The 11,691-nt window shown below is 42.2% G+C and overlaps 1 protein-coding gene across 1 annotated transcript in view; it reads right to left on the bottom strand.

The window, feature by feature from the left end:
- Window positions 1-5,554: 5,554 nt before the first annotated feature.
- Window positions 5,555-11,691, bottom strand: part of GAREM1 (GRB2 associated regulator of MAPK1 subtype 1) — a 98,653-nt gene continuing 92,516 nt past the window's right edge. Inside the window, exon 6 of the mRNA XM_017832461.1 lies at window positions 5,555-11,109. Coding sequence (XP_017687950.1) covers window positions 10,197-11,109 — 913 coding nt within the window. The 3' untranslated portion in view covers window positions 5,555-10,196. The remainder of the gene's footprint in view (window positions 11,110-11,691) is intronic.

Raw genomic sequence — 11,691 nt, 5'->3', positions numbered from 1 at the left:
TTTCTTGGCTGGAATCCCCTCGGGCTTCTAAAAGTCCTTCTTAATTTCAAGGCAAATTTTGTCTGAGAAATAAATGCAGGAACCCATGCAATAAGGTTTCACACAGAACTTGAGAAATACTGAGGTTTGGGGTCCATTTTCGTTGTTCTTTGTTATTTGGGCACTTATCCTTTAGATCCCCATGAATGAGTCAGTGCACATTGCATCCCTTGACAATTGGGAGGGGTTTTTTAATCCAGCCAGAAACAAGCATCCTCTAATTCAAAGTGCTTTGTGCATTATTGCACAAGTTTCGAACTCTGTGAGTACCAACAGAAAGTTGTAACACCTCAGAAAAGCTTGCAAGAACAGAAATACCAGAGACAGAATCACATATGGTTTACAAACACAACATACTGATACTGTTTTAGTGGTGGCACTGGGGTCTTTGAATGCATCTGTTCCTATAACCTGGATTTTTGCTTAGCACTCCTGAATAAAATCCAACATGAGCCACAGGTAAAAATTTGCATTTTAGCATGAAACTTTGAAACTCATCAGTGAAGACAGTGACTTAAATACAAAATACTGCTACTGTCTCTGAAAGCCCCTGAGATGTAAATCATTGGAGATGTGGAAAGCAGTCACAAGAAATATCCTGGTGCTTCCTGTTCCCTTTCCCTTGCCATGCCCTTTGCTCGGGGCTACTGCGAGGGAGGTGATACCAGGCTGCAACCTTGGGCTGAGCTGCTGTAGCTCGGCTTATGCTTGCTCTTTTTCTGTATATTGGTCCTTTGTGTTTGGAGATGAAAGGTGCAGCGCGACAGAGAGGCCTCTCCTCCCTCCTTCAGAAACTGCCTTCTCATCTCTGGTTTTCCACAGTTCAAACATAAGACTTTGAAGAAGGTTTCAAAGCTGCATCTTGTATATGGAAATTCATGGCTCTGGGAAGATTCATGATCAGCCCTGAGATTTCAAGCTTAAGATTAAGAACATGCAGCCTAAATATAAGACCTTGTGTTTTGCCCTTCTCTGTTATTTCTTTTTAAACCCATTAATAGGAATAAGATGATACCAATTTTCATGGATCATCTATCTAGTTTCACTCTAAGTAGATTTTTCAATTTTCTTGCAAAAACACTAGGCAAAGGAAATATGAGCATAAGTCATTTGGATAAGCTCAAAAAATCAGACTCCAGCTGCCTGCTAGCAAATCTAAGTGACGTTATACATGTTTAGAAAACTGAACTCCATACAGCTAGAGAGTAGCTGAAGGTGCCTCAGTAACCTCTAGAGTGGGGAAATAACCAGCCACTTTCAGGGCAGAAGTAGCAGAAATATCAGGCCATGCACTGGGCTTGGGGATGGGTTCATTTCACATGTGAAGAATCAGGGAAGAAGAATGAAAGAAACTCTATCCACCACGAGTTTTGTGGCCTTCAAAACAATTCTCTGAACTCAATGAACAAAAGCAGTGGGGTGTTTTATAAACACTAGTTACCCACTTTTATATGTGGATGTCACCCTACCTGATTTCTTCAGGATTTACAGGCACAGCAGAAGCCAAAATCATGTTTATTTGCAATGGAAGCTCAGAGGTTAAAGATCTCAGAGCAAAAGTGGTGCAGACAACAGGAGCAGGACAGGAAGAGGATGGGTTGGTTTGCATAGACATAGCAGCAGGACTCTATCTGGGACCAGAGACAGCCACCCACATCTGCAACCACACCATCACCCATGGGAAGGGGCACCCAGTCAGTCTCTGGAGACCAAAAGGTAGCAAAAGAGGGTGACAAAATGAAAGGATATGTTGGGTTGGGTTTGTAGGTCAGCCTGGGAAACCCGGATTTGTAGCATTTTTCAGTAAACCAGCTGTAGCAGAGAAAAATCTGACAAAGAAACCAATATGTGCCCTTAAATCAGGAAGGAAGGGTTATTGGAAACCTTACTGTATAGGTATGAGAAAAATTTGAATATCACTGCCTTTTATTAAAGGAAGCAGAAAAGAAAAATGTTTCAGAAATCAATAATAAGGCGAGAGTAACTGCAGACTATGTGGGACGGATGCAGACAAAGTGCCATGGCCATGTCTACTGCAGTTTCACTGATTTGTTAGTAAAAGGACAAATTTCATAGCCATGAAAATGAAACACCTCTCTACTAAGATAGGTTGAGAGTTGTGGTTGCTTAGCCTGGAAAAGAGCAAGCTCTGGGGCAACTTTAGTGCAGCCTTTTAATACAAAAAAGTGGGCTTACAGGAAATATGGAGAGAGGCTTTTTACAACAGTCTGTAGTGAGAGGACAATGGGCAGTGGTTTTAAACTTAAAGAGGGTAGATTCAGCTTGGAGGTAAGGAAGAAATTTCTTATGATGGGGGTGGTGGAACACCGGAACAGGTTATCCAGAGAAGTTGTGGATACCTCATCTCTTTAAGTGTTCAAGGACAGACTGGATGGGCCTTTAAGCAACCTGGTCTAGTAGAAGGCAGGGGTTTGGATGAGATGACCTTTAAAGGTCCATTTCAACCTAAACGATTCTATTGTTCTATGCAATACTAATCCAGTGCCACTTTTCAGTCTCTTTGAGAAACACCCATATTCTTCAGGAGGAGACTGGAGGGCTGGGTTACCAGGATGGCGTATGCTTCATTCATCAGGAGCAGGGACTACAACCTAGGGCTAACATTTAGGATAGTTTCTAGCTGTCATATGTTTCTCCCATTTACAGAGCTGCAGTTAAATAAATAAGATTAGCCAAGATATATGCAGTTTTTCAGGGCTCTACCAGACTTTCTGCCAGGTCTTACATTGTCAACCTATTAGCATTTCCTCCTGCTTTCTGTTTGCACTAATCCACTGGAAACCCAGCCCTGGAGACCTGCCTCATTGACCCCCATATTCATTAAGTATAATTGTTGGTACTGTATAATGGAATAGCACCAGCACACTTAAAACAGATCCTTGTCATGACAGAGCTTTTACAGGGTTGGCAGGGAGTCCTAATGAGATCCTTGAGCCCATTTATCACCCTCTGCAGCCCCTACAGCTGGTTTCATCTTTGCTGCTGTGTGCCAGTCTGACACTGCGTGGCACGTACAAGAACTACAGCAGCCACTGCCACACACGGCCAGAGGACACGTCCCTCCGCTTCACTGCCAGCTCCTCAGACTTGGCACCTTAGAGATGTTTTCTCCTTATCCCTTTCTTCCCTTTTATTCTTCTTCCTCCTACCCCAGACTCCCTGAGAGGAATGGTTTTCATTTAATCCAAGCGTGTTTGGCAAGAAATTCCTTTTGTCCCACCCAGGAGCCAAGGGCATTTTGAGGTCTAGTTGAGCAACAAATAAAGATTTGAGTCGTATTTCTCTGCCTCCATTGTGGCAGCCTGGTTACCCGTCTTTAGCTTTCCACCTTTGTAATCTGATGGAAAGAATGGTGAGAAGACATCTCCTCCTCAAAGCCACTCTTCATAGCAGCTCTTCATTATGCCAAGTGAAAATGAATATAAATGATTTATCCTGGGAAAAGAGAAATGCTGGGTCCAGGCAACCGAATAAAAATACAGATACTGTCAGCTTTTAACAAAAATTGATCTTCGCTCAGCATGGCAATCACAGGCAAGAAAAGGGAAAAAAATTCTATATACAGAATACAACTAATAGTGAGTTTTTGTGGAGCTGCCATTCCAACAGGCGCCATACAGGCAGAGGTAGTGGTTAGCAAGGGGTGCCAAGGGAATCCCTAAAAATCATACTGCCATGGAAGGGAGATGTTCCAGCAGCACTGAGGACCTGGAAAAAATCACCAAGGGCAACTGCCCAAGCCGGTCAGATTTCCTGTTCATTCTGCAATGGCAAATCCCATTATCTGCTCACGGTACGGAAAAAAGGGAGAACATGAGATCTTCACCCAGGTTTGCAGCTTTAAGTCACTCTTGTGCACAGGAGAAAGTGGTTACATGTGACGTGTGCATCGAGTGTTTATACCTGGGCAACAGAGCGTGGTGTGGAGTGCCCTGAGCTAGTGACGACCTGAGCTGGCACAGTCTGCTGCAACTAAGGACTTCAGCAATTAGTCACCAGCAACATGAGACAGGACGTCAGGATTTGTCAGTACCTTGCATCCCATAGCAACTTGCCTCAAGGACAGGAGCCCCAGTGAAAGGGAGAACAGGATATACACACACACCTAAGAGATCTAGGAGAGCTCTAATTAGCGAATGTGTCACATCAAGAGGAGCAGCATGTCCAAGAGCATTAAGCTTGCACTTTCCAAAGAGGAGAGCTGTGTTTTCAGGTCCCTCCCCTGCCTCTATTCTTTATTCATAATTTTAGGTAGCCATGGTGACTAGTCAGACAGGAGATTTATGTCAGGCTTGGTGACTACTAGAATATACATATAATATGTATGTGTGTGTATGTATATATATATATAAAATATATATAATACATATACTTGCTTTAGAACACCACTTTCCCAGTGGGGAGATGGACATAGTTTTACATGGGCTATAATCCTTCACTTCCCCTTCACACAGTGAATGGTAAAGTCTGAACAACTCCTGTAGACCTTTTTGCTCAGGCTGGAGCCAACTTATTGGAGCATTCAAAAATTAAATATTTTTCTTTCCCCTCTTAGGAGTATGGAGCAGAGATGTGCCCTAGACGGACCCGCTCATGGTGAACGAGATTTTTCTTAATTGGTGAAAACAATTCTGTTTCTCTTTGCTCCTCCTCACCCCCAGCCCCCAGTAATGCACATCCTGCTTCCAGACATGCTTCTTCCCTGTCCTGGATGTGAGGGTTGGAGGCAAGTAAACCCCATCTGTTTCAAATCTAACAGCAACCACTGTGTCAGATTCTGCCCTGCTTTATGTCTCATAAACATATAATAATAAGTCCTTCCATCAAACCCTCCACAACTACTGTTGTGCTGTAGTAAACTTTCCTTTGACCTAGTATCAGAAAACAAAGCTTCAGCCCAAGAGAATTTGGCATAACAGCATGGTTGTAGAGCTGACATTTCCCTCTTTTTCCAGTACTGAAGGAAGTGGGAACAGGCAACCTGTAACCCACGGCACAGTGTTGTTTTTACCTCCAATTTTCTCCCTACCCAATAAAATGCCTCAGAGACTTTCTGCAAAGCAGGAATATTTGTGCATGGTCCTGCACTTAAAAGCATATCCAGATTATAATTGAATACTTTTCTCCAAAACAGAGATAATAGGGCTTGGGAAAATAATGTTTTAGGTGAACATCTGCTAGAGACAGGCAAGCTGTCTGGCAACAAATTCTTCAGGGAAACACAGCTCAATACTCTTGCTGAAGGGAAGCAAGTGAAATTACAAGACAGGGAAAAGTAATGTGTCTGGAGAGGTTAAATGGAAAAGCCTGACTGCTCCTCTCAATTATCCCAATCTTACTTCGTGAATTCACTGTCTAAGAAGTGCTTATTTCCAAATTATATTGAGATAAGCAAGAGGATAAGTCAGTGAAATTACTAAGTGAAAACCAACCCTTTTATATAATTCATGCAACCCAACCAACTTAGTACAACAAATTCCGTACACATTCAAAATATCATGAAAATAGTGTCTTTAATATACAGTTTATATACTTACAATACGCGGTTTAAATTTGTTCATATACATTACAGGGATATTTATTTGCACCTGGTTTAAATAATAATTTGCCTTCAGCCTTTTACACAAAAGCCCAAAACAGCACAGAATTCCACAAAAACCATGCTTCGTTTTATAACGGAAATGTACTAAGCCGAAGTTTTGGGGCTTTCTCTTTTTTTTTTTTTCCCAAAGTGTTACTTTTTTGACATATCCAAAGTGAATCTAAAGAGCTAAGAACTAACATATTTTTAATATAATTCAGAAGATTGTCCAAGTCAAGAGAATCACTCTGCAGATTTTCACACTGAAAATTTGGTTGTTATGCACAAAAATGGTAAAGTCTGAAAAACTCCTGGACTATTAGGAGTTTAAAATATAACAAAACAAAGAGTCATTTATTGCTAGGTCTCAACAAGGGGCCTGCATTTCCCCATTGCCCTGCCATCCCTAATACAGCGAATAAAAAGGATGATCCCCTCATGCTGATTAAGATTTCATCTGTACCTTCTGGCTTGTATAAGGGAACCTTGCAACTTCAGAGAGAGAAAAAGAGGAGCCAGGAAAGCTGGGCTAAGCCCTAGTCCTCTCACACAGGGCTGGTGTTTGGCTTTTAAGTAGCATGGTGTACCCCTCGCCTGGCCGGCAGGCAGGACTTTGCTGACCTGTGTTGCAGGGAGGCACCACGCTGGGCAGCACACAAGTAGCTGGTGCCAGCACAATTTATTTACCGGGAGGACAATCAGGGAGTTGATTCAAGATGAAAACATAGGAGAAAACACTTCAATTATTTATAGACAGGTTTGAAACACAGTGCCTTTTGAGACGGCTTCACTATTTATGCTGTTTCCCTTGAAGCTGTTGTTGTGAAGTCCATTAAAGTGGCAAGTAAAACTGTTGTATTAGAAAAACCCTTGTGTAATACACAGCTACTTCAAACCCTTGCTTCTTGCTGCAAAGAACACTTCAAAATACATTGACCTTCTAAATTTGGATGGACCAAATGTTTTCTGTCTAAGTTTCTAGCTGTAGGCGATTTTTACAATACAGCAAGAATAAGAACGCAAATATGCACTTTGAGTTGCTTTCAATACAGCTTTGGTTAGCCAGGCAGGCAGCAATACAAAGATTCTTAATCCTAGGCACAATGAGTATTTAAAGGAAACCAGCATTTCCCCTCAAGTTTTCCTCTTCATCCCTCCCCTGCCCAATTCTGTGTCCACCTCCAGAAAAGCCTCCATGCTAGAATCGAGCTTTCACTGCTGAAGGCAGCATCAGTTCTTGTGCCTCCACACGATGGTTGCATAGAAAGGACGTGTTCCCTGGTGCAAGGAAGAGACAGCTCCATACAGAATGACATGCCAGATTTTTTGCTACCAAAACCCCAGACATACAAAAACCCCAAGGATAACATACAGCTCAGACACTGATAACCAAATAAGCACCAAAGACCTTACATTTATTTAATCTGAGGAGAGAAATCCAAGGTTAGGACTGGCCTATTTTAGTAGACTGCCTCAAAAAACTATGAGATTTTAGGCCCACTCTGGCACACGTGTGTTGTCTGAACTCAATGGCTACATCTCTGTTAGCAGACAAAATGGGCCGGACTTTCTGTCAGGCCCCAAGGACAAACAACAGAACTCCCATCAACATGGTTGAACTCCATTATCCTCCAAAACCAGACTGCTTTTCCACATTAGCTGACCTCTGAGCTTGTGCTTGGGAGTTGCCATAGCCTGGCTTCCTATCAAAAGGTACCCCTTTCCATAAAGGATCAAAAGGCCAAGCCACCACACTCCAGCTGCCCAGTTTGCTCATCACTCTACTGATTTCACCAGAGCAGATACTTCAGTCCAGCCTGGGCATCACCACAGGTACATTGACACTGCAGTCATACAATTCACAGAACACAAAGGTTAGGAACAGTTAAATCCCCCAAAAGGGCTTGAAAAATTAAGGTGATGAGTGGCTAAGGGCAAAAGAAAAGTTTAAATGCTAACACATGATGCATAAAAATAAGTAAGCGATGCCAAGCCAGAACAAGACAAACGGAAGGACATCAGTAGCAAGTTTGCAGTCAGAGGTTCTAGCTGTACTTCCGCACACAGCCTCTGCTTCTGCAACCAATGCACATTTCTGGGCCTTTCAGTGGCCAGTTGCATTTTGGTCTATGCATATACAATGTTAATGCAGCATAGTCATGAATGCAAATTCCACCAGGCTGTTTGCAAGAATAACCACTCCAAGCAGGTAAGCAAAGATAACAGAACAGGTGTCCATCCATAGTCAAACAACACTATTTTCTCAGGGATGTTACTATCCTGGGGGGTGTTTGCAGTATTTAATGTTAATATTACCAAGACTACAATCTCTTTTTTTTTTTCTCTTTGAGATATTTTAGGGTTTTTTACCTGGAGTTAACAAGCCAAGCAAAACAAGAAAAGTACCTGACATTTAAGATTTGGCCCTTTTAAATTTGAACACTCATTTGACACAGTGAGGATAAAAAGGCAATTGATTTCAACTTCCATGTGTCTACCAACAAGCATATATATCTGAACAATATTTAATTGGATTTAGTATTACTTGCAGCTAGAATATTTTAGGATGCTAATTCAAAAGCATCCAGAGAAAGCTATCGATCTGTTGCTCAAAGTCAATACATTACAAAAAAGAGTAGGATTATGAACTCCTGAGGTTTTTCTATTGGGATATTTGTTGGCTTTCTAGTACCCACAACAATCAGGCTTTGCTCCCTGGTTGGGAACTGGTGGTTTGCATTATTGCAAGACAAATAATGCATCTTGGCTTTGGCATGGAGATACGACATGAAATTTGCCTCAACTACAGAAAACACTATTTGCAAATAAATTCTTTTTAATGAGTCACCATGGTTGAGAAAACAGGGAAAATTAGTCTCCTATTTTTGTTCCTGCTCTGTATTTTCTCTTGGTGCTTGCACTATGTACCCTACAATGGAAAGATCTTTTTTCTTTATCTTATACATCAAAAAGAAATCCCCCTGGTATCCCCCTGGCCAGGGCTCTGCTCAGCAGCAAGTAAAGGTGAAGTTGCTCTAGCATCCCTGGCTCTGACCACCTGAGGATCCTGGACATGCACACTTGTTGAGAAGGGACACCATAGATTGTTTCCTGAGGACCTCCACAAATCCTTGAATTCAGTTGACAAAGGCAGGGGATCCCGGGGTTATTTAGACATATTTCAGAGAGCTCTGCCAACTACAAGAAATCTGCAAAGGACTATCAAAACCTAATCCTACTTCTAGCCTTCTGAGCAGTTAAATTTGAGAGATTTCCAGGGGCAGTCTAATGCCCCTTACCATCTCTGTGTTCCCTTTAAACTGCTACTTCCATGTAACATCTACTGCAGTGAGTTTTTGCAGCTGGGCAACTGAAGTAGCCCATCCTTTGATACTACAGTCCCTCCCATTTGACACCCACTGCAAACCAGACAGGTGAACTGACAACATGACAAGCATTTCCCGTGGCATGGCCCAAAACCTCACTCAGCCCATTCTCCAGCCATGCTGTGTTTCTGATCCCTCCTCCCACCTCACTAATGCTTTAGTTCAAAGGCATGCTACAGGAGCACTATCACCTTCCCACACAGATCCGACCTCAGCAATAGGACAGCAGAGTGAGTGAGTTTTCACATGATCATAACAGCAGCAGAGGAAACATAGGGGGTTGCTACCTTTCACCACAGCGAGGGCTCTGCTAGCAGGCTACTGCTGCAGGCAGGATCTGCTGAGAAAAGATCTGTGCACTGAACTGCCTTTCCCATGAGAAAGCTGCACAACCAGAAGTCATGCTATTTACTCCAGTCATCCGACTACAAAAGCAACTTTTGAAATCTACAGGTCATAAACTTTTAATTGGCCAGGGCAGAGTGGCTCAGTAGAAAATCCTCCTTCTCCCCCCCTCTGGGCAACGAGCTGACTCTTGTTTTAAAAACATTTAACTCTTTTTGCTCAAAGTAACATGGAAAATGCATCCATGTTACAGATAGTCAGGAAGATATTGTTAATAAAAATAATGCTGCAAGAATAGTGTATTAGTGGCACTTCACAGCAGTTCTTAACATTTTCAGATGTAGTGTCAAAATCAATGTTTTTGTATATCTGAACATGCTTTTTGTTAACAGAAACGGAAGAAAAGTCACAGCATGTTGCCAAATATTATTTGAACAGAAATAATCCTGTAAGAAATACATTTTTTTTGCAGTTAACACAAAACTGTAAACTGGATTGGTGTGTGTCTTTCAGCATCAAACTGTTCAGTAATAAATACGACTAAGTCTTAACAGACTATGGAGTAAAAGTTCCCTTAGTGTCCAGTTTTTAGCAGCTGTTGAATGTTGAGGGATGCACAAGGCACACCTCTGCAGATTCTCTACCTTTATTATTGACATAGGAAAAAAAAAATCCATTCACCACTCAAAAATGTTTATCTGCATAGTAAGAATTTGTCTACTACTATTTACAGGAAGAATTTTTAGTGCAAAAAACAGGAAGTGATGTATTAGCTGAAGTGTATTGAGCACACCTCGTACAGTTTCACTAATAACTAGTCAGCATCACATCTTGGGCCGCCAGCCATTAATGAACTGTAGTATTTTCTTAACCTGCAATTTGCTTAGCTTGAAGTCTTCTGATAGGATTTCTTCTGTAAGCTGAACCAGTAAATTGCCATCAATCTTCTCTGTAACAAAAAATGATATGACATCTTCAGACAGACCAATGAACCTCAACGATTTAGACACTTCCTCTATCGAGAGTCCAGAAAGGTCCGTGGGTGGCTGCCAGGGAGAGCCATCCCCACAAGATCTTGGTGCCAGCTGGAGGTGGAGTGGAGATGAGAAGGGATAAGACACAGAGAACGCATCCTGCATGCCCTTTTTAACCAGATACTGATCTTCCAAGAGGTCTGGAGAGCCAGTTTTTGACTCCTCCTCGGCACCATCTATTTTCAGTGGTAAGGGACACATGTCTGTAACTGTTTTATCTTCACTTGACTTCGGTGCCCGAGGAGGTAAGGCAGGGCACGAGTGGCTCTGTTTTGTGTTGCTGACTCCCAGAGTCTTCTCATCAGTGCAGTCTAGAGAGTAACTTGCTGACTTTGGACAGCTAGAGATGGTGTTTGTGAACTCTGCTGGAGTCAGTGGGGAGTACCCTGCTGGGAGCTCACACCCATCGAAATCAAAAGTCAAAGGTGCTGGACAGTTTCTCTTTGGCGTACCTGGAGTCTTCTGTCTGGGGTAACTGTAGCTCCTGCTTGGATCGAGCAGGAAATCACTCCTATTCAGGGCTTCAGCAGTTCCTGAAAAATGGTTTGGCCAAGATAACCTCGAAGGCAGAGCTTCAGCTGAGGGGCTTCCCAAAGGCATCATGCTCTCAGGTTCTTTGGATTCAGTTTTCATCATGTTACAAGGGTAGCAGGAAACAGGTGTGCTCTCAGTTGGGTTGGTGTGGTCGCTCTCTGTGACATTACTTAAGGAACAAAGCAGAAAGGATGTTGTTAGTATGAAAAAATGCGGCATTTGAATAAACTCATAAATCATCTGACAGAGTCAGAGAGTGACTGTCACAAGGAAAGAATCTTCTTTCCTTTGGCAGAGCTTTTCATATTTGAATTAACACATTTGAATTAATGCATCGATAGTTCTTTTACCCCTTCTACAAGCCTGACAAGATGCTGATATACCCAAAAGCCTCATGTCTTGGTTTTTCAAGCTTGTTAAAAAGTAGATGTCTCAATTCAGCTCCGTGTCATCTCACAAATACTCAGTTTTTCACTGTTGAATTCCTGAGGGATACCACCATGGATAAGAAACAGCTTCACCTATACTAGAAGACATTCTAATCCAGTATTTTTTATTTTTATACCACAGATGTGTCATGGTATACAAAAGCTCATATCAGAGCAGGTCACCATTGTACTAGACTATGTGCACCAGTGCACAGACACAGAGTAAGTTAATGCTTACTGCCAAAGGCAGAGTTTTACCTGGAAGGGTAGGCAGACTTAGCTGTACGTGTCGAAGTATCAGGCTTTAAGCTTACCCCACAGTA

This window comes from Lepidothrix coronata, unplaced genomic scaffold (genome assembly GCF_001604755.1).
Source record: "Lepidothrix coronata isolate B3197 unplaced genomic scaffold, Lepidothrix_coronata-1.0 Scaffold6, whole genome shotgun sequence".
NCBI classification, from domain to species: Eukaryota; Metazoa; Chordata; class Aves; order Passeriformes; family Pipridae; genus Lepidothrix; species Lepidothrix coronata.
This window is presented reverse-complemented; position numbering and strand designations above follow the sequence as displayed.